Source organism: Sorex fumeus, unplaced genomic scaffold (genome assembly GCF_029834395.1).
Source record: "Sorex fumeus unplaced genomic scaffold, SorFum_2.1 ptg000020l, whole genome shotgun sequence".
Lineage (NCBI taxonomy): Eukaryota > Metazoa > Chordata > Mammalia > Eulipotyphla > Soricidae > Sorex > Sorex fumeus.
Genome location: NW_026606077.1, coordinates 12,925,278 through 12,947,623, shown reverse-complemented (window position 1 = coordinate 12,947,623; position 22,346 = coordinate 12,925,278). Strand labels below are relative to the sequence as shown.

Below are 22,346 nucleotides of genomic sequence, written 5' to 3'. Positions count from 1 at the left end.
TCCCTCTTTTGTCTGGGATGTGGAAGGCGTGCCTGGGTGCTCTGTTCCCTGGCTGCCCTTGTAGGAATGGGACACTGGGATCCTGATTGGAAACAGAGCCTGTTGGGGGAGGGCCCCGGCAGTCTGACTGGTGACTGGGTCAGAGGGTCAGTTTTCCTTCCCTGGAGTTGGGAGTTTTGTCGCTGGGGCGCGGCCTGCTGGAAGAGGAGGGCCGCCCTTTCCACAGGGCCCGCCCCTCTCTCCCTCCTCCTCTCAGTGACTCTCAGAAGGTCTGGTGGGTTCTTTGCCAGCTCATTGCTTCATTGTTGATCCCTCGCGCGTGAGTGGAACCATCTGGCCAATGTCTTTCACTTCCCAGAGCAGCTTTAAATTAAGAAACTCCCACATGGTCCTGCTTTGCTCGGGCTTGCTTCCTCGAGAGCCCCAGGCTCTGCTTCCTACTGCTGGGCACACGCCTCCGCCCCCCGGGCGCCAGCCCTCCCTGCTGCCTCCCCGGTGTCCCCCATTCCAGAGCGCTGCCCGGAGCCCGGTTTGGATTCTTTGTTTTGTTTTGTCTTGGGGAGGAGGGGGAACCACCCGCTTTTCTCAGCCAACCAGATTGGGGGTTAAGTTCAAAGGTTGAGTTTGTGGCGCTTCTTGGACCTGGGCACGGGGACCAGCCCGGGTTGGGTGCGCGCTGACCACCGAGTCCTCCTTGTCCCTGGAGTCTGCCCTCACGCTCCTCTCCGGGCGCACGGCAGTGAGCGGCCACCTGTGACGCCTGTCACACTCCTGCTTGGTTCCTGCTCACTCAGTCTCTGCAGAGACTGGCTTGCTTCTGGCTGCAGGGTTCCTGCGAAGGCGCCAGCGTCACCCCAGCACCAAGCAACACGGCCAGCCTTGGGTTCATGGTCGGATTCATGGCCTAGGGTAGTAGGTGGCGCTTGCCTTACATGCGGCCTGCCAGGGTTCCAGCCCCCAAACCCCAGATGGCCCCCAAAAGTCAAAACTCACAGCCTCGTGCCTTCACGGCAGGCGCTGTGCCCCTGAGCCCTGCCAGGGTGAGCGCGTCCCTCACGCCCCGGCTCTCCTCAGTCAGCACCTGCAGCCGTTGTCTGGGCCTCTGTGCCTGTCTCTGAGAAGTGCTCGTGGCACTTAGCCATCATGGGGTGCGGGCGCCCCCAGGCCTGGTGCATGTGGACCCGGGGGGACCCCGAGCACACACACAGCACGCCGTGACCCTGCTTGCTGTTCTGTCCCCAGCCAACCGTGGATTCTCCATCGGGATCGGTGACGTCACCCCCGGCCAGGGGCTGCTGAAGGCCAAGTACGAGCTGCTGAATGCCGGCTACAAGAAATGCGACGAGTACATCGAAGCCCTCAACACCGGCAAGCTCCAGCAGCAGCCAGGCTGCACAGCCGAGGAGACCCTGGAGGTGAGCAGGGGCAGTGGGACGCCGTCGGCCGCAGCCCTCCTCGGCCCAGTGCTGGCTGTCCTGGGGCGCTTGGCGGGGCCTCTGCTGGATCCTTCCATCCCCTGGCCCACTGCAGGGGGGAGAGCTCAGGCCTCTCTCCATTTGGCCGCCCAGGCCTGCCTTGGCTCATTGCCGCCCAGTGCCTGTCCATCCTCCTTCCGTGTTCCGGTGGCCGTCAGGTGGGGAGAGTGGCTCCAGGGAGAGTGGCAGCCACTCTGGGCGGAGAGGGAAGAGGGAAAGTCACCCAGCAGCACAACACAGAATGACCTGAGGACCCAACACACACACACACACACACACACACACACACACACACACACACACACCAGGGTACTCCGAGAACCACACATGCATGCACACAGCAGACACCACAACACTCATGTACGCGCAGAGGAACACAATCACACACACACATGATCCTGCACACGCGTGTACACACAGGAGCACCCATCAGCGGCTGACTTGCCTCGGGGTGTTCCCTGGTCTTCCCGCCCCCACTGTGCAGTTGCTCTGCCGCACCCGGGTGTGGAGGGAAGGCTCAGAAGCATTTCTTAGGTGCGAGAGAAGTTTCTGTGGTGGATCTTGGATTTTGCTGCTTCCCCGACCTGCACCCGCCCTTGTTGGAGTGGGTGACACTCGCCTCCTTGGCTGTGGTGCTCCCAGGGACTCGTGCGCTTGCTCCTCTTGTGATGTCTGGCATCCACACTGCAGTGCCCCCCTGCATGGGTGGTGCCGGCGATCACATTCATGGCCTTGTGCTCAGGGTCGATAGGCCCATGGCCGACCTGGTTCGATCCGCAGCACCCCCTGTAGTCCCCAGAAAGCAAAGCTCACAGCCTCACGCCTTCAAGGCCAGCGCTCTGCCACTAAGCTCTCCAGGCCCTGAAAGGAATGATTGGGTCAGGGGAGGGGGGTGTCTGGAGGGCCCCCTCAAGCTGTGCTCAGGGAACTCCCCCAGCTGGCACTGCCTGGGGCTTCGGGCTGCGCCTGGCCACATCTGTGTGGTACCAGGGCCACCAGCACGCAGGTATGTAGCTCAATACTGTCCAGTCTCCAGGACCCCTGAATTATTTGAAGTAGGGAGAAAAGCGTTATAAACAAGAAGCATCTCCCAGTTGCCCAGCTCTTTCTCTCATCTTTTTCCTTTTCCTTATTCTTGGGGGCCACACCCAGCTGAGAGGCCAAACGGGGGCAGGAGGTGCGGGAACGCCGGGCCTCCCCGCCATTTGAGCTACTCTCACCCTTTTTTTTTCCCTTCCGTTTTCCTTCTCCACCTTCGCTTCCTCCCCCTCTTCTTAATCCTCAGTTTTGTCAACCTTCACCAGTTGGTCTTTCTTGCTCGGCGTTCGTCCTTCATCCGTTTCATGCCCTCCTGCTGCAGAGGTGAAATTGCCCCATGCCTTGGTTTCCCCGCTTGACTCATTCCACTTCGCATCATCTCCGTCAGGCTCATCCTTCCTCACCTCAGTGCTGTTTCTCACGTGGGAAATGACTCAAGGCGTCAGCAGTATTTGTTTGCCTAGAACCTTGGCTCACGGCCGCCTCCCTGTGTGCTGAGAAAGGACAGTCTGGTGGGGAGGGACGCGGGGGGCTTACAGCCATGGTGCTTCCTGCGGCCTCGCCTCCGCATGCACTGAGCATGTGGCAATGCAGATGTGTGCCTAGCAAGTCTGCTTGTTTTTTAAGATAAATTTGGGGACTGGAGAGATAGTACAGCTTGTAAGGCACTTGTCTTGCATGCACTGGACCTAGGTTCAATCCATGCCATCCCATATGGTCCCCTGAGCACTGCAGGGGTAATTCCTGAGTGCAGAGCCAGGGGTAAATAACCCCTGAGCATCACTGGGAGTGACCCCAAAACTAAAAAATAATTAAAAGTAATGAAAGACAAATTTCCTGAATAGTCCAGGAGCTCGAGATCCTTCCAAGGCTGGAGCTCATGCTCTGCATGCAAGAGGCCCAAGTTGGATCCGTGGTGCCACATGGTCTGCTGGGCAGTGAACCAGGACCACCCCTTATCACTGCCAGGGGTGGCCCCAGAGCAAGTAGAAGCAGCTCGCCAACATGCCCATACACTTTAATTCAGGCACGCGTGTACGTGAGGATGGCAACACGTAGCCAGCCTGCTGTTGGTAGGACACTGCATCCCTGACCCCACGAGCCTGCTGTTCTAGTGAGCTTCGGAGGTGAAGGCACTTGGGCAGTACTTGGGGCTGCCCCAGCACAGTGCACAAGGGCCCAGGGGTGTCTAGGCTGTGCTGGGGGGTCAAACCCCAGCCCCTGCATGCAGAACACAAGCTCCGGCCGTATGAACTACCTCCCGATCCTGTTTGATTGAACAGTTCCGGAGTTTTTTCTTTCCGTGAAGCCAAGTAGATTACAACAGCTTCCATCCACGTTATGCTTTGGACGTAAATCCCTACCAACCGAGCCAGGACCCTCCGCCATTGTCCTCTCATACCCTCTCCCACCCACACTCTCAGCCTCAGCTCACATGCTGTTGGCACTGTCAGGGACCTGTCCGCTGGCAGCTTTGTCTTCACAGATGAGCAAGCGGATATCCGTCACTTTCCTTAACCCGGCATCCTCTAATTCCAGCCAGTTCACAGCAAAGTGGAATTGAGTCCATCTATTTTCATGGCTGTGTGGTATTCCATTGTGAGTGCCTGCCACAATTCCTGTTTTCCTTTTGTTATAGACTGTTCTCACCCGTGTTATTCCTTGTGCATTTCCCTGACAACCAGTGTCGGTGAACATAATTTTCCTTGCCCATGGCCCATCTCTGTGTCTCTTTGTAGTGTCTTTTGCTCCTCTTTCATTTTTTGATGGGGAGGGGTGGTATTTGTTCTGCACTGAGTTTTGTGAAGCTCTCTGTATCTTGGAAATTGAGCTTTTGTCTGACATATGATGTAGGACTGTTTTCCCATAGAATTGGATGTCTTTTGTTCTGTTTTGTTATTTTGGTTTGGTGTTTGGTAGGTTTTGGTTTGGAGGCCACACCCAGCAGTGCTCAGGATTTATTCCTGACTCTGCAGTCAGGGATCACTCCTGGGTTCCAGGAGTACCATCTAGGTACCACTCAGGGGACCATCTTGGGGGCCAGGGATCGAATCCATGTGCCAGGCAGGTGCCCTCCCCTCTGGATTATCGCCCCATCCCCACCGTTGGGTGTCTTGTACCTTGGGCCTCTTTCCTTTTGCAAATGCAGAAGTTTTCAGTTTGATGCTACCCCATGTATTTTTACCTGCTCCTCTGCCGGTAGGGTGATGTTGAAGATGCCTCTTAGGGCTCTCGTTGAGAGCTTAGCTTGTTTCTCTTCATCCATTTAGTAGAAACGGATCTGATTTCAAGGTCTTTAATCCATTTGAAATTGAATCTTCTATAAGAGTGTGATAGCAATCCAATTTTCCCTTTTTGGGGCCATGAGATTGACCAGTTTTCACAGCATTATCTGTGGAAGAGACTTTCTTTGCTCCACACAAACACCCAGCTTTCTCTCGGGGGGACTTCATACAAACTCCAGGGCTTACCTCTGGTGCTCAGTTCCATTCTGTTGATGGAGAATCTGTTCCTGTACTCTGAAGTTGGAAATCTAAAGTCAGGAAATGCAGTATCTCCTGTCTTCTTCGTCTTCAGAATTGCCCTTACCTATTCCTAGAGTTTAAATGGTTTTCCACACTATTAGAAATACTGGTTCTCTGCCCTGGCCCTAGGAGTGTTGGGGAGATTGTGGTGAATTGGACATGCTTTGTGTAGTGTGGTCACCATTCAGAGGCATTTGTCAGCTTTCCTTTACCTTCCTCACGGATCGTGGACAAGCACCACCAGAGATGTGGGTCTTTACAGATCGGGCGTCTTGGGTCTGTCGGCTCTGCCGCCTTCGCCTCCTGAAAGGTGGCCGGATTTATTGTCAGAGTGTTTTGGACCTTCCCTGGCCATGTGTGACTAAGCCCCAAGTGTGTCCGTCTGTCCCGCAGGCTTTGATCCTGAAGGAGCTGTCTGTGATCCGCGATCACGCGGGCAGCGCCTGCCTCCGGGAGCTGGACAAGAGCAACAGCCCGCTCACCATGGCGCTCTGCGGCTCCAAAGGTGAGTGCGCCGCGCCTCAGACCGTACCCAGAGAGACTGAGTCTGGGTGTTTCACAGATTTTCACTCTGCTGGAGGAATTGATTGGCAGTGTTGAAGGGTGCATGGAGAAAAGTTCGTCTTTGGCTTGTTTGTTTTAATAATAATCAGAGTTACTCGAGGCCGCCTTTCATGGTATGTGCTCAGACTCAGGCTCCAGGCTTGTCCTGGTTTTTCTTCTCTTTTGGTGGGGGGGGGGGGGCGGCTTGGGGGCACACTTGGCTGTACTCAGGGCTTACTCCTGGCTCCACAATCTTGGATCACTCCTGGTGGGATTCGGGGGACCACAGGGGATCCTGGGGGTGGAACCCGGGTCAGCCGCTTGAGGCAAAGGCCTTCCCCACTGGACTGTTGCTCCAGCCCAAAGATTTCTTTATGGCAGTGCTGGGAATGGAGTGTTTGGGGGGTTGTTTTGGTTCGGGGGCGGGGACTAGACTACATCTGGCAGTGTTCAGGGGTTGCTCCTGGCGGGGCCAGCCCGCTGTTCTATCTCTTCAGCCTCCTGTTTTCATTCCTGCCTCCTTTCCCAGACCCCTCTCTTCGGGCTGCTGTGGGGTGGGGGAGGAGGTGCTTGACCCGAGGTGCCTCACTTGTCAGGCACAGTGCTCGCAGGATGTGCTGATTCTCCCCTGCAGTGCTCATCGCATCAGATTCAGCGCTCAGATCCCCCAGCCATGCCAGTTGCCCATCTTTTTGTGTGTGCTTGCCAAGGTCACAGCTGTTTATTGTGGTGTCGGGATCCCAGAAAGAAGAGCTGCCAGGATGACGCCCATCACACAGCCAACACCGGAGATTAGAGCTTGTTTCCATACGCTGACAAGGGGCTTCAAGTCCCTGCACAGTTGAGTCCTCGACACACCTGTCCTGGTGTCAGATTCTTTTTGTTTTTTATGTTTTTGGACAGTTTTTTGGTTTTATTTTATTAAAGCACAGTGATGTATGAAGTTACTCAGAGTTGAGTTTTAGACATATAATAGTACGACGCTGATCCCACCACCAGTGCCAATGTTCCCGGTCCCCCTCCCATGCCCCTCACCACCCCCTCCAGCCTGCCCTCCTAACAGGCACCTTCCTAAGTTCGGTTAAAGTTTGGGTCTCGTGATTTCAGAGCTGTTGAGTCCAGTTTGGATAATTGGCTCCACCATCCCTTAACCCCACCTCTGTGCCTGCCCTGGCCCCACTGCTTCTCATCTGCCTCTTCTCCCCCTGCCCTCTGCCCTCTGCCCTTTCTTTCCTCTTGCCCTTACTCGGGGCCAAGGGTCTGTTGTGAACCTTTTTGCCAGATGCAGCCCAGTGCCTTGAGCCCTCCCTGCTTCCCCGTCCTGTGCGGCACGCTTGGCCCTTCTTGGGTTTCACCTTCCTCTCTCCTACCACTCGGGGATCCCTGATCCCCCTCCCCTGCTCTTTGGGGGACAGGACAGCGTGCTGGTGGTGTGCTGTGCTCCTGCACCGTGCTGGGGCCACTCGCAGGGGTGCTGAGGAACGCTGGTGCCCCACATGCGAAGCTGCCCTTGGAGCTGCCCCCGTCCATATGTGACGTTGAGCCCTAATCCCCGCCGCTTGTCTGGGCCAGTCATCGCTCCCGCCTGGCAACCTCAGAGGCTCTGTGGCCCTGACTCTGTCCAGGGCCTGGAGTGGGGGCGCTGGCACGCGTGACTTGGGTCAACATCCCTCGCGCCTCTGACCTGTCCCCAGGTTCCTTCATTAACATCTCCCAGATGATCGCCTGTGTGGGGCAACAGGCCATCAGCGGCTCCCGCGTGCCAGACGGCTTCGAGAACCGATCCCTGCCTCACTTTGAGAAGCACTCCAAGGTACGGGCCCACTGCAGCGTAGACTGAGTGGGGGTGGAGGGGCTGCCCACGCACCAAACTCGGGGCACTGGAACCCGAACCTTCCTCCTCTTAGATGGTCATCTCCAAGGAGGCGGATTCCAGGCTCACCCAAAGGAACAAACTGTGGGGCAGGGGATGGCCTCAGGCAGGGCCCTCGCCTTGTGTGCATGAGTCCCTGGACTGTTCCTTGCACTACTAAGGAAAGAGTGAGGAGACGGACGCTCTGTGTGTGTGTGTGTGTGTGTGTGTGTGTGTGTGTGTGTGTGTGTGTTAGTTTGAGGAAGGCACATATATAGGAAATGGAGAATTTTTGAATAGTGATCATCTGTACCAGCCACACTGAAACAAACAAGAATTCCAGCTTCTTCTCTTTAATTCTCAGTTTGGCTCTTTTTGATGTCCAGGTCCACTTGCTCTCTTGATTTGGGTACCAGGTCAGTGGGGAGGTGAGGGGCTTGGGGGGAGGTCGGGGGGCAGGGGAGTTGGAAACCTCTCCTGGCATTTTTCTGAGGCTTGGGTATGGACAGCTGTGGAGTTGAGGCCCTCGGGTGGGTTTGTCCACGGGTTTAAATCCTATGTGTGCTCTCAGCCCTGGCCTGTTCAGATGGGGGGTCAGCAGGCTCTACCCCTGACCATTGCAGCCAGTGCTAGACAGCAAGGGAGCTGGACGCGCCGAGAAAGGCCACTTGCATCCTGGCTGCCCCGTAAGAAATCGAAGCCAGTGGAGCCGGAGCAATAGTGCAGAGGGGAGGACACTGGCCTTGTGCACTCTGACCCCCACATGGTGCCTGAACCCCACCAGGAGTTAGAGCTGGGGGCCCTGAAAACAAAGAAAAAGAAAATAGGAAAGCTGAGAGACAGAAAGAGAAAGAAACAGAAAGAGCTTTTCTGTTTTCCAATCTGGATCGTCCCCTCAGGCCTGTCCAGATCCTGTGCCACTGTGATGCTATTTCATGTGGCATTTCTCCCATGTTTTTCTTCTACGCGTCTAATGAGATGCATTTCATCATTCTTTTGCCCCTTGAGAGTGTCCAGTTGCGTGATGAGGCATGAGTTGTGTGGCTGTCACCCGGTCTTCCAGCCCCCGGTTTGCCACCCCTTGGTCATTGTGGCCAACGGGGAAGATGTCTTGGCCTTTTCTAAGAGGGGGCAGGTGGGTGCTCTGGGACCTTGCCCCCCACAGACACTGGCATGGCCCTGGTGGGTCCTCGCCCTCGTCTCTGGGAAGGATGGTGGATGAACTATTCCTGGCCCAGGAAAGGACACGCCAAGCTTCATGTCACAGGAGTGTTGCCGGGTCTGCCTTCATCTCAGGACAGTGGAGTTGTGTGGACTTTGACCTTTTATGCTGTTGTTTCATTTTTTCCCCCCTGCCCGCGTCTCTCTTCAGCTCCCGGCTGCCAAAGGCTTTGTGGCTAATAGCTTCTATTCCGGTTTGACACCCACGGAGTTTTTCTTCCACACAATGGCTGGTCGGGAAGGTCTGGTGGACACAGCTGTCAAGACTGCCGAAACGGGCTACATGCAGGTAAGGAGCAGAAAGGGACATGGGCCACAGGCAGCAGGGGCCAAGGGGCTCTGCAGGTTGGGTCTGCTAAGAGTTGGCCTAGTTTGAACTGCAGCTGGTGTTTAAAGGGGGCAGAAATCATTCACGTGGGTCTTGAGGTCCAGTGCAGGAGTCAAGGAGCTGGGCTTGCTGCACCCGCGCCCAGTTCGATTCCTGGCACTGCATGTGGTTCCCCAGTTCACTGAGTGTGATCGCTGACACTGCTGGGGAGATGGGTATTGAAATATATACATAAAGCTCAGCTAGCAATAAAAATCGCAGTTCTTTAAATTTTTTGTAAACCCAAATATTTAAAAATGTTTTTTAAAAAAGTCATGCTGAGGGGCTGGAGCGATAGCACAGCGGGTAGGGCATTTGCCTTGCACACAGCCAACCCGGGTTCGATTCCCAGAATCCCATATGGTCCCCTGCGCACTGCCAGGAGTAGCTCCTGAGTGCAGAGCTAGGACTATCCCCTGTGCATTGCCAGGTGTGACCCAAAAAGCAAAAATAAAATAGTCATGCTGAGCACAGAGTAAACCATGAACAGCCCCAGGTCTGACCCCCCCCCAAAAAAAAAAAAAAGTGAGAAAAGTACGCTCCAGATCACCAGCTATACCTGGACTGGTCAGCAGCAGGGCCAGTGTGGCATACAGAGCCCTGAAGGACGAGGGTCCTGGGGCACGTCCTGTGCTGCCCACGCCTGTCCCTACTCCGGTGAGTGAGGCTGGTCCCCCGCCTCCTTCTCCCGTAGCCGCTCTGCATGCAGCCTGCTGCTGACACCCCCGGGCTCTCGTGCCTGTGAGTCGGCCCTTCCCGTTGACACCCATCCTTCGCGTGACTCTGAGCATCTGCAGAGGGCTTGGGCTCAGTGGGGCCGTGCCGGCGCCGCAGCTGCCTCAGAAACACCTTCATGGTCGAGAGTCTGCACTTATCCCTGCTTTATATTCCCATCTGTCGAGATTTTTGGGTTCAGTCTTTAATTTTCATTTTTACCTGTACCCTATAATAATCGTTCTTCCCCATCCACCCCAGCCAAATTAGTGTTTTTGTCTGCTTAAAATACCAATACAGCTAGCAGGTGAAGCTGCTTTATTGAGATGCTTGTGTCTCCCCCCGCCACACACACACATACACACATACTGCCGAGCCGAGGTGGACGCGATGGCTTTTTGCAGGTCGGGAAGGCAGGAGTGGGGTATCAGGGCTGTGCATGAAGGGGCATCAGAAAGGAGCAGCCCTACGGTGGGCAGGACGCCGGGTTGCACACAGCCGACCCAGGGTCGAGCCCCATCATCTCCTATGACCCCGAACTCCACCAGGACTAACCTGAGCCCCGAGGTGTGTCCTGAAAACCAGAACAGGAAACACCGGTAAGGAAAGGTCGGTGGGGTGACGCGGGCTCTAGGCGGCAGGCACACGTGTCCGTCTCCTCACCTGCGCCCCCGGGAGCGTGCCTCGCTTCTCGTCCTGTGTGGTGGGAAGCTGCCTTTGTCCTTAACCCAGCAGGCTGGAATCCTTTGCCTGCTCCTGCCAGAAGGACCCTGAGCTTTGTTTTTCCTGTCTGTACCTTCTTGAAGTACAGAGTCCGTGCATTAGCCTGCCACAGATCAGTTCTGCCACTTGGGATGTGTGTGGGGGTTGCCTGGCAGGAGGGGTTTCTCCTGGGTCCGTCAGCGCCTGGTGTCCCCTTGTGCTGCCCGGAGGTTCTGAGCCATGGCTGCCACCCGCTGTCCTGCACACAACCCTGGGCCTGCCTTTTCCTTCCCACCCCAGGGCAGTGTCTGCACCTGATCCTCTGTGATTCACATTGAAGTCCACAGGGTCCCAGGTTCAGGGGTGTGTGGAAATACGAAGCTATTGCACTAATTTATACCGTTAGGAAAGGAAGGAGGGGTCAGCCAAATAGCCAAGGAAACTTTGCCGTGTCCGGAGAGTGTGTGTTTTGTAGAGTCCAGTGAACAGCCAGAGTCTGGGGCAGGTTCTGACCCAGCACACAGTCTAGGGAGGTGCTAACAGGGCTTGTTCTGGGCTTCCGACGCTCACTTCAAGGGATTTCCACGCGCTGTGTTTTACGTGACTCGAGAGTTCGGCCGAACTAACAGCTCTGATGTTTGTGTCCTCTCTGTCCCCCTCAGAGAAGGCTGGTCAAGTCCCTAGAGGATCTCTGCTCACAGTATGACCTGACAGTTCGCAGCTCCACCGGGGACATCATCCAGTTCATCTACGGAGGGGATGGCTTAGACCCGGCAGCCATGGAGGGGAAGGACGAGCCCTTGGAGTTCAGAAGGGTCCTGGACAACATCAGAGTAAGGCCGCGCCTCGCGTTGGGGAGAGCCGCCAGGGCCCCCGTGGCGTCAGCACCCTGAACACTCCAGCACGCGCTCGGTGCAGAGAGTTTCTTCCTTGGGGGTTACCCTGTCTCACTCCAGCGAGTGCTGGTGGGATCCAGTGCTCCTCACAGGGGGCTTTGGTTTCTCTGCGTGTCTGGGGAAGCACCTGGTGACAGGCTGTGCCTGGAGGCTCACAGACGTTTCACATTCTTTATCAGGACATTAATTTGGAACAACCCTAAGCACATGGTTTGACAGCACTCTGCTAAATTTTGCTTTTCAGGCTATAGTGGCAAAGCTCAGGGCTACTCCTGGCTCAGTGCTCAGGGAACCAGGCAGCGGCCGAGACCAAACCAGGCCTCCAGCACGCTGGGCATCTGCATGAGCCTGTGGGGTCTCCTCCCATGCCCCCAGTCTGGAATTAAATGTGGGGGTCTTCGGGGCCCAAGCAATGGCGCAGCAGAGAGGGCGCTTGCCTTGCATGTGCCCGACCTGGCCTCACTCCCCGGCATTCCTCGTGGTTTCTGAGCACTGCCAGGTGTGACCTAGATAACTAATTAATTAAATAAATGGAGAGGCTCTTGACCCAACAGCTTCCAGTTGTCAGAATTTGCCCCGCAGAGATGCTTTAACTGTGTCAAGAATGTTTGTCAGTGTTGTTGATAGTGGGCAGTCAGAGTTGGCCCTGGGGGTGGGAGGTCTTACCTTAGGGTTACAGGCAGTGGGGAGGACCGGAGAGATAGTACAGTGGGTAAGGCGTTTGCCTTGCACACACCAGACCCAGGTTCAGTCTCCGACACCACATACTGTCCACCGAGGACCACTGGGTGTGACTCAGGCCCTTCCCAACCCCCCCCAAAAATTAGGGAAATCCCATGAACTTGGGGTGGCAGAGTATCTTCACTCTTGAAATGTTTGGGAGTTTATGATGTTGTTGTTGTTTTAGCTTTTTGGGTCACACCCACTGATGCTCAGGGGTTAGTACTGTCTCTGCATTCAGGAATTACTCCTGGCAGTGTTTGGGGACCATATGGGATGAAGGAGATTGAACCCGGGTTGGCCATGTACAAGGCAAATGCCCCACTTGCTGTACTACTGCCCGACCCATTTGGGAGTTTTTGAAAAACAGTGTGTATTTTGTGGCCCGAAGATATTACAACAGGGAGGTCATTTGCCTTGCACATGGCTAACCCAGGAGTGATCCCTCAGCTCAGAGCCAGGAGTAAGCCCCGAGCACTGCTTGGTGTGGCCCCAAACCCCCCAGTTTTTTAAAATTCCAATCCAAATGGAGTGAAAATTGGAACAGGACCCCCTGAGTTGCCCAGAAATCTTTGTACAAGACAGAATACCAGTTTTCCCTGGTATAGGTAAAGGTAAGGCCAGGATAGGGCCAGAGAGTCCAGGGAGTGAGGTACTTGCCCTGTACATGGTTGACCCTAGGTCAGCCCCTGGTACCACATGAGGCCTCCCAACTCTGTTGGGATGCATAGCTGGGTATAACCCAAAAACCAAATTGAAGTAAAATTTAGAGAAAAAAGATCCATCCCCAAGCTCGAGCAGTAGCACAGTGAGTAGGGCGTTTGCCTTGCACGTGGCTGACCCAGAGTCGATTCCGAGCATCCCATATGGTCCCCCAAGTACTGCCAAGAGTAATTCCTGAGTGCAGAGCCAGGAGTAACCCCCTGAGCATCTCTGGGTGTGATCCAAAAAGCAAAAAAAAGATCCATCCCCAAACCGTGGGGGGAGGGGCGTGTCCTGTCTCTCCCTGTCCTGCCTTTGCGGTGCTGACACTCACGTCTGCTCTCCTTCTCCACTCGAGGCAGTCTTTCCATGCCGGAGCGAGCCTGCGCTCAGTAAGAACGAGCTGACGCTCACCACCGAGTCCATCATGAGCAAGAGCGACTTCTTGTGCTGCCAGGAGAGTTTCCTGCAGGTAAGCGGGGCCCTGGCCCTGGCGGCCGCAGCAACACCAGAGATGGGCGGGATTTCCAGTGTTTCTTTGTTAAAAAATCCCCCAAAATCAAGGGCTGGAGTGGTAGTACCGTGGGTAGGATGCTTGCCTTGCACATGGCCAGCCCAGGCTTGATCCCCACACCCCGTGTGGTCCCTATGACTCCCGTGAGCACTTGTTGTGTCTCCATTCCCAGGAACACCCTGGGCTGCACTCAGGTCTCCTCGAGGGGCAAAGCGGACTTGCCCACCCCTGGGGTGTTCTCTCGGCCCGGCCCCAGGCCCACACTCAGAGTCTTCCTGGGGGGATCCCCTGGCTCACCCATTTCCCGTGCTCTCTCCAGCTTGCAGGAGACATTCTGTAACTCGGGAATAGAGAGTCCTGCAGCCAGGCTACTGGACGGGGCTTCATGGGGCTGCAGGAAGCTCTTGCTCTTGATGCAGCCCTGGGGAAAGGCGGGGGCGAGGGGGGAGGCCTCCTCATTCCTGCTTGTGCAGGGATGGGAGTTGGTGAGTTGCCGCCTCTCGCTTCGCTTCCCTGTGCCAACAAGGTGAGATTCAGAGTCAACCCCAGGGCCAGAAGGGTTCACGGCCACTCAGGTGGAGCCAGGCAGGAAGTAGTGGGTGTGCCAGCCCCCTCTGCCCCGAATGGTTCAGAGAAGAAAGGAAGCAGCAGCGGGCCCAGAAGCCGGGGACTGCCCTGCTGTGAAAAGCCAGGAGAGAGGAGCCCCTGGGCCTCACCAGCTCTGCTTCTCGCTCTGGGTTCAGGCTGCGTGAAAACATTGTTGCAGGATCAGAAAGATAGTACTGAGGAGGGCACTGGCCTTACACATGCAGCTGACCCATACGCTCTCGATCACTGCCAGGTGTGGCCCAAAAATGGAAGACAAAAGTTACAGCAGACAAAACATTGCTTAGGTGTTGTGAGCTCTCGGTACGACTGAGCACGTTTGAGCAGGGGCCTTTGACACCACCTCCTTGAGGCCCCTCACCTGCCTCCAAAACAAGAACGACAATCATGAGTGTCACCTTGAGGGTGAAGGCGAGATCACAGCGCGTGTTGGAGACGTGTGTTCACAGGCAGCATTATGCTTTTGCTTCAGCATTTGAAGTGATTAAAATAGTGGCTGAAGAAACGCTCAAAAACGAATCAGCCTCCCAGTGGAAACCGTGATACCTAACTGCCGAAGCATCGCTGGCTGCAAAGGCCCTGGAACATCTCAGGCAGGGCCTGGGGTGGCCAGGTCTGGCCCAGTCTGCTCTCGTGGGTTTCTTGGGAAAACATTTCGTAAAACAATTCGCATCTCCGCCGTGCCCACAGCCGGACATATTTATGGCTAATGCCTAGTAGGATGGGCTCCGGTTCCTAACTTTTCTAAAAAGAGAATCATGTCGTGCCAAATGATTGAGAAGCAATTCACCCAACTGTTTCACTGTACCATCTTTCAGGAGATTAAAAATTTCATTAAGGGGGTCTCTGAGAAGATCAAGAAGACCAGAGACAAGTACGGCATCAACGACAGCGGCACGACCGAGGTAACGGCAGACGCATGGTGGGACCGTGGCGTTTCCGGGCGTGGCCAGCCCTGACTCGGCTCATGGCATTTGTTCTTTCAGCCCCGAGTGCTGTACCAGTTGGACCGGATCACCCCCACCCAACTAGAGAAGTTTCTGGAGACCTGCAGAGACAAGTATATGAGGTGGGCACTCTCCTCGCCCAGGGCGGGAACCTTCCGTTTCCCACCTCTCTGTCAGGGTGCACAGTCCAGCATCTGCAACAGTACGGCAGGAAGGGCACTTGCCTTGCACGCAGCCTACCCAGGTTTGATCCTGGCACCGCCTGTTGTCCCCAGAGCCCTGCAGGAGTGATTCCTGAGCACAGAGCCAGGAGTAACCCCTGAGCACCTTCTGGTGTGGCAAAAAATAATAACAATAAAGAAGCGTCTGCTCGAGCACACACGTTTTTGCTTTCTTGCTTTCTGTTTTGTTTTTTGAAGCACAGCCAGAGGTGCACAGGGGCTGCCCCCAGCTGATGCTCGCACTCCCTGCGGACCAGGACTGGGCCCGGGTGGTGCCAGGGAGTCACGCCTTTGAGCCCTCCCCGCTCCAAGCACTTAGGTCTTTTTAGACAGCAGATTCTTGGGCCTAGCCATCACCCCTGGAACAATATCGGCAGTGTCCATTTTCTGCATCTGAATTTCTCCTGCCTCCCGTGCAGCTCAGGCAGCCACTCTGCACAGGGCTTGGCCTACCTCTGCAGACCCGATAATTCAGCATCAGGCCCAGTGGTGCTGGGGGCCAGCAGAGGCACCCAGTGGGCTCAGGTATCAGACCCAGAAAGCGTTGTGTCCCCTCGTCTGCACCTGCTGCAGGCCAGCCAGACCCTCGCTCTGCCACATGCACTGAACTGGGCCCCATCCCTGGCTCTGCCACACTGCCTGTCTGCCTCTCTGATACCTTCTTTTTCCTGACCCCAATAGTGTCTGGTTGGTTTGGTTTGCTCAGGGGCTGCTCATGGCTCTGTGCTCAGAGGTGACTTCAGGTGGTGCTCGGGGACTACAGAGCAGCTGTAGCTCTCCCATGAGAAGGGCATGACCCGGGCCCAGGTTAGTGGAGTGATTGTCTTTGTGTGTATGTGTGTATGTGTGTGTGTGTGTCCCCAAGTTCCGTCTCGGCACCCAGTGTGGCCCCAGCCAGAGACAAGCAGCCCATGGGCAGCACCTCGTGGCAGCCCCACTGGACCTGCGTCTCTGCCTTTTCTCCCCAGGGCCCAGATGGAGCCGGGTTCTGCAGTGGGGGCCCTCTGCGCCCAGAGCATTGGCGAGCCGGGCACGCAGATGACCCTGAAGACGTTCCACTTTGCAGGCGTGGCCTCCATGAATATCACGCTGGGGGTGCCCCGCATCAAGGAGATCATCAACGCTTCCAAAGCCATCAGGTACCCCACCTCCCCATCACCTTCCTGACCTGTGGTCCTCTTACGGCTGTAGCTTAAGCCCTGGGTGGCATGTCTCTGTCCATCAGACAAAGGTGGCAGGGAGGCATGCGCCCAGGGATCATACAGTGGCAGAGGGCTTCTGCGGCGGGCTTGGTGCCGTGAGTTTGACCCTCCACTCCTGTGGGCGTGGTGCAGTGGCGGCACCACCCTTCAGGAGTTCCCTGACCCCAGCAGAGCCTACAGCTCCCAGTGCTGGCCCCAGCAAGTGTGTGACGACAAAGCCCACCCATGGGACTGAATGCAGCCAAGCTCGAAGCAGCGGCCCTTGTGAGCAGGGCCACGTGGGCAAGGAGCCGAGGCCACAGGGGAAGGGGAGCAGTGTCGGTGGTATCCATCGGCGTGTGTGGTCCGGGGCCCTGTCTGCCACGCCCAGGGAGGATTTATGAGTGATTGAAACATTGGCCGGAGAGATGTACAGCAGGCTCAGTGTTTGTCTTGCACGTGCACGCAGCCACGCCAGGGTCCACCCCTGACAACCGCATGTGGTTCCCCGAACCCCTCCAGGAGGCATCTCTTGTGTGCATGAGTGCAGAGCCAGAGTCAGCCCTGAGCACTGCCAGGTGGGGCCCCCAGACAGAAGTAGCAGAGAGGAGATGGGTCCCACAGCATCTTCTCTTGAGTTGCTCACTCACGGGCAGAGTGGAAACCCACAGTTGTGCTGACCCCTCAGAGCCGGGAGTGCCCACTCCGATGCTGAGATCTGGCCCACTGCGACTCTCAGCAGCCCTTGGGCGTGCTGTCACGTGTACTCTGACGGGTTTCCCTCCCGCCCCTAGCACGCCCATCATCACCGCCCAGCTGGACAAGGACGACGACGCCGACTATGCTCGCCTGGTGAAAGGGAGAATCGAGAAAACCCTCCTCGGGGAGGTGAGCGAACCCCCGAGCATGGCCCCACTGCCGTGCACTATCTGAGGGGCCCTCTCCTCACCCGGAGATGGGTCGTCTCACCATCTCCACCTCGACAAGCAAATTTCGCTTTTATTTCCCTTGGGCCACACCCAGCAGCGGTTAGGACTTATGCCTGGCTCCCTGCTCAAGGGTCACTTGCAGAGGGCTTAGGGATCCTATGGGATGTCAGGGATCAAACCCGCATTGGCTGTAAGCAGGGCCTGCTGCACTGTTGCTCCAGCCCTGACAAGCCCATTTCTCTCTTGAACATGTAACACTCTCATTCTCACTGTACAAAAAATATAGGGGTTAAGGTACTTGCCTTGCATGTCGCCAACCAAGGGTTGGTCCCCCTTGCCCCATACTCTCTCGCAAATATCCCCAGGACTGGTCCTTGAGCACAGAGCCAGGAATAAGCCCTGACCACGGCCAGATGGGTCTCCCTCCCACAGGAATAAAATCTTCATTTAAAATAATGACGGTACGGGGCTGGAGCAATAGCACAGCAGGTAGGGCGCTTGCCTTGCACGCAGCCAACCCGGGTTCGATTCCCAGCATCCCATATGGTCCCCTGAGCACCGCCAGGGGTAATTCCTGAGCGCAGAGCCAGGAGTAACCCCTGTGCATGGCCGGGTGTGACCCAAAAAGCAAAAAAGTTAAAATAAAAAAATAAAATAATGACATTACGGAAAGACAGAGTGGGGACTGGGAGAGAGACTCCGTGGTCGAGAACACCCACACGTGTGCGAGGCCTCGGGTCCACTCCCCAGCACTGCAGGGGCGCTGGAGGTAGCCATGCACCCACAGGGAGCGGTGGGTCACACCCTTGTCTTTGACATGGCAGATTTCAGAGTACATTGAAGAAGTGTTTCTTCCCGACGACTGCTTCATCCTTGTCAAGCTCTCGCTGGAACGGATCAGACTGCTAAGGCTAGAGGTGAGTCCCGCGACCCCTCTGCGGAAATAGTCATCTTCTGCCAGGCTGAGGGGCGTCTCTAGGAACCCTGGGTGGGTGCTTGGCGAGGCGCGAGGCAGAAGGCCCACACAGGCTTCATCTGCCATGGGGACGGCCATTGAGCCTTCACATTCTCTCTCCAGGCCTTATCCAACACAGGAGTTAACAGCCGTAGCTTCACAGGAAGCTAGTTGTAATTCTGCACAGGCCACACTGCCTGTTGTGGCAAATTAGTACAAGAATCGGGTCCAAGGGCCAGAGTGATAGCACATCTCAATGGGCACTTGTTTTGCATGTGGCAGACCTGGGTTCAGTCCCCAGCGTCCCACTTGGTACATGGTCCTCCAAGCCCTCTCGGAAATACTGAGCACAGAGCCAGGAGTAACCTCTGAGCATGGCCGAGTGTGACCCAATAACCAAAAAAGAGAATTGGGTCTGGCTGGGCTCTAGGGCCAAGTGCGTGTAACTGGTCCATGGACCTCTATGGTCATAGCGTTCATGGATAGTGAGCACTGGGCAAGAGTGCCAACCCACTGCTGGACACTTCACGTCACCCCCAGCCCCAACGCAGCCCCCAGTCCCTTCCCCTTGTGCCGTCTCCTGAGTCTTGTGACGGCTGACTTACGAACCGCACAGCCCTTCTCCCACTGGGGTCTTTCTGCCACTTCCCATGTGGCTCTTTTCCCTACGGAGCCGAGCACCAGCGGCTGTGGTGAGCAGGGTGCTGACAGGGAGGCTTCCCTTCTACCCCGTTCCCCAGCTCCCCTCAAGCCTGCGCAAGTGACCGCAATAGATACCGTGTTCCACAGGGGCAGAAAGTGGTCTGGGCATGGGGAGGGGCTGGGCATCCATCAGGAATCCACCAGGAATAGAGGAGCACCATCTCATGGGCCCCGGCCTGCCCAACACCCGCATCCCTCGGCAGGTGAACGCCGAGACGGTGCGCTACTCCATCTGCATGTCCAAGCTGCGGGTGAAGCCGGGTGACGTGGCCGTCCATGGGGAGGCCGTGGTGTGCGTCACTCCCAGGGAGAACAGCAAGAGCTCCATGTACTACGTGCTGCAGTTCCTGAAGGAGGATCTCCCCAAGGTGGGCAAGGGCCCCTCCCTCCCCGGCCCTCCACGCCCTGCTGCCCAGCGCCTGAGCCTGTGTCTCTGCCCAGGTGGTGGTGCAGGGGATCCCCGAGGTGTCCCGGGCCGTCATCCACATCGACGAGCAGAGTGGGAAGGAGAAGTACAAGCTCCTGGTGGAAGGCGACAACCTCCGGGCCGTCATGGCCACCCATGGCGTGAAGGGCACCCGCACCACCTCCAACAACACCTACGAGGTCTGCTCTACCCCCTCACCCCCTCCCCCTCCCCCAGGGAACACTGCCTCCTGGGAGCTCTTCCTCACGCGCGTGTCCGCAGGTGGAGAAGACCCTGGGCATCGAGGCCGCCCGTACCACCATCATCAATGAGATCCAGTACACGATGGTCAACCACGGCATGAGCATCGACAGGAGGCACGTGATGCTGCTCTCGGACCTGATGACCTACAAGGTGAGTGGGCCTGGGACTGGGGAAGCTCCAAGCGGAGCAGAAGCCCAGTAAAATAAGAGCTCAGAGATTCCTGTGCTGACCAGTTTATTCAGGGGCTGGAGCGAGGCTGTCGTGGAGGGCACTGGCCTTACACGGGTCCCAGGTTGAGCTCCTCATCCTATATGCCAAACACCACCAGGAATGAGCCCTAAGCCCAGAGCCAGGAGTGAACTCTGAGTGCAGAGTCGGGAGCAATACCTAAACATCGCTGGGTGTGGTCCCCCGCGGGAAAAAAAAAACACAAAAGGCCACCAGAGGGCCCTCCAGGCTGTGCTTGGGGTGAGCCCTGAGTCGTGGGCAGGGAGACTTGACCTGAAGCTACCCAGCTCAACAGTGCTGGGCCGCCACCCACTGTATCCCCTTCGGTGTGACTGAGACTGGAGTTGGGTTTCCGAGAGTTCAGGTCTCTACCCAGAGACGTATTCTTGTTGGTTGGGGGGTTTTGTTATCTGGGCCCTCACTTGGCGGGACTCATGGAACAGTGTGGGGTGCCGGGGATCAAACCAGCTCAGTCGTATGCAAGACAAGTGCTCTTCCTACTGTACTGTTACTGTTCAGACCCTGGAATTCTCATGTGTGTTTGGGACACATATGGCAGTGCTCAGGGATCACTCTTGGCAAGCTGGGGGACCTAATGGAGTACCAGGGATCAAACCTGTGTCTACCACAGTGAGGCAAGCATCCTACCCACTGTAGTGTTGCTCTGGCCCACAGAATTCCCCATCTCAGTTTTTCATTGCAACAGCCCCTGGCCCTGAGTGGACCGGTCTGTGTCCTCAGTGACTCGGGACAGACAGCTGTGGCTCTCGTGTCCAACGAAGGGTGAAACCACCTTACTTAAACAGTTGTGTGGCTGTTGTTTTGCTCACGATGTGGAGAGTGTGGTGAGCCCCACTGAGCTGACCCCTGCCCCTGCAGGGTGAGGTCCTGGGCATCACACGCTTCGGCCTGGCCAAGATGAAGGAGAGTGTGCTGATGCTGGCATCCTTCGAGAAGACCGCCGACCACCTGTTCGACGCGGCCTACTTCGGGCAGAAGGACCCCGTGTGTGGTAGGTTCCCGCCTTGTGTTCACAGCTGGCCCAATTGAGCTCCAGCTCCAGGAAGGCCTGGGGTGAGCGGGGCTTTGGAGGGGCCCTCAAAGCAGTGCTTGGGGCCTCTGGGGCCACTCCTGGCCACATTCAGCCAGCCAGGCCAGGCGTGACTGTGCTCAGGTTCAGTGGGCCGGGTCTGTTAGTGGCGGGGTGGGGCTCTGACCCTGAGCTCTTGCCAGCCGCAGCAGTTTGGCCATTTGTTTGTTAAGCATCAAGGTGAGCCAGAGAGCTGAAGTCCTGAGTTGGATCCCTGACATTATGGGGTCCCCCAGCGCAGACACACACACACACACACACACACATAGGCACCGACACACACACCCCAACACACAGACACTGACACACACACACAGCATACAGTATACAGACACTTATACACACATACAGACACACACTGGCAATGACACACAGACACTGACACACACTGACATGTGCACACACGCATGCACGCAATATGCAGATACACACTGACAATCACGCACACCGACACAAACACTGACGGGCACACATGCATACACTGACACACACATCCTGACATACACACATGCACACAGCACATACGCATGCACACACAGAACAGCAGGTCACAGGACAAGGGCTGGCGGGTCACTGGGTCATTAGAGTCAGAGCTTGCCGTCCAGCGTCACTGCCTCCACCTGTTACAGTGGTTTGGGGTCCAAGAAGAAAAAGCACTAGGGGTGTCCTTGGGGGCCGTGCGCTGATCAGGGCACCCTCTGCGCTGTACCCGACTCTCCTGGTACTGAAACCCCTGCTAGAGGCTCCTGCTCTGCCAGCACCGCCGGGCTCTGCCAGGGAGAACGGAGCCTGGGAACAAGAGATGGGAACAGGGCCCGAGGGGACGGGAGAGGGGCAGGACCGAGGAGACGGGAGGGGAGCAGGACCGAGGAGACGGGAGGGGAGCAGGAGACCAAGCTGCTGGCAAACCTGGGGCTTCCAGAACATCGTTTGGGATCCGTGCAGAGATGAGCCGACGGGCTCCGAGTCCCCCGGGCTGGGCCTTTGTCCCCGTCAGCCACAGCGCAGCCAGCAGACATGGGCAGAAACCCCCTCTGGGTGTGTGCTGAGCACCCTCTGATCTCTGCCGCTTGCTTCCAGGGGTGTCCGAGTGCATCATCATGGGCATCCCCATGAACATCGGGACCGGGCTCTTCAAGCTGCTGCACAAGGCCAACAGGGACCCAAACCCTCCCCGGAGGCCCCTCATCTTCGACACAAACGAATTCCACATCCCCCTGGTCACGTAGTCCGGGAGGACACGATCGCCCCTCGGCTCCTTCCCCATCGGGCACGGGGCCCAGGCCAACTGTGGGGGCTGTTGAGGGGCTGGGGGCCTCGTGTCCTGCATGCCGGGGAAAGCTGGGGCACATCCGGCTCCGGCTCAGCACTTCCTGCCTCCCTCCCTGACTTAGAGGCCTGGTCACCTTTTGTCCTTTGTCCTTCGCACTCGCCTGCCCATCCCGAGCTGGCACAGTCCTGGTTTCTGTTCGCCAGGCAGCCCGGGAGCCAGAGTGACATGCCACGGTGGTCATTGACGTCTGATATTTATCTGTTCCCTGTGAAGAG

At 56.7% G+C, this 22,346-nt stretch overlaps 1 protein-coding gene across 1 annotated transcript in view; it reads left to right on the top strand.

The window, feature by feature from the left end:
- The window catches only part of POLR3A (RNA polymerase III subunit A), a 41,154-nt gene extending 19,056 nt beyond the window's left edge, over nucleotides 1-22,098 (top strand). The window contains exons 16-31 of the mRNA XM_056113353.1: nucleotides 1,243-1,415; nucleotides 5,432-5,543; nucleotides 7,276-7,394; nucleotides 8,806-8,943; nucleotides 11,100-11,270; nucleotides 13,114-13,227; nucleotides 14,694-14,780; nucleotides 14,862-14,944; nucleotides 16,012-16,182; nucleotides 17,019-17,112; nucleotides 17,978-18,070; nucleotides 19,014-19,178; nucleotides 19,252-19,416; nucleotides 19,499-19,630; nucleotides 20,588-20,720; nucleotides 21,879-22,098. Coding sequence (XP_055969328.1) covers nucleotides 1,243-1,415; nucleotides 5,432-5,543; nucleotides 7,276-7,394; nucleotides 8,806-8,943; nucleotides 11,100-11,270; nucleotides 13,114-13,227; nucleotides 14,694-14,780; nucleotides 14,862-14,944; nucleotides 16,012-16,182; nucleotides 17,019-17,112; nucleotides 17,978-18,070; nucleotides 19,014-19,178; nucleotides 19,252-19,416; nucleotides 19,499-19,630; nucleotides 20,588-20,720; nucleotides 21,879-22,027 — 2,099 coding nt within the window. The 3' untranslated portion in view covers nucleotides 22,028-22,098. The remainder of the gene's footprint in view (nucleotides 1-1,242; nucleotides 1,416-5,431; nucleotides 5,544-7,275; nucleotides 7,395-8,805; nucleotides 8,944-11,099; nucleotides 11,271-13,113; nucleotides 13,228-14,693; nucleotides 14,781-14,861; nucleotides 14,945-16,011; nucleotides 16,183-17,018; nucleotides 17,113-17,977; nucleotides 18,071-19,013; nucleotides 19,179-19,251; nucleotides 19,417-19,498; nucleotides 19,631-20,587; nucleotides 20,721-21,878) is intronic.
- Nucleotides 22,099-22,346: the final 248 nt, after the last annotated feature.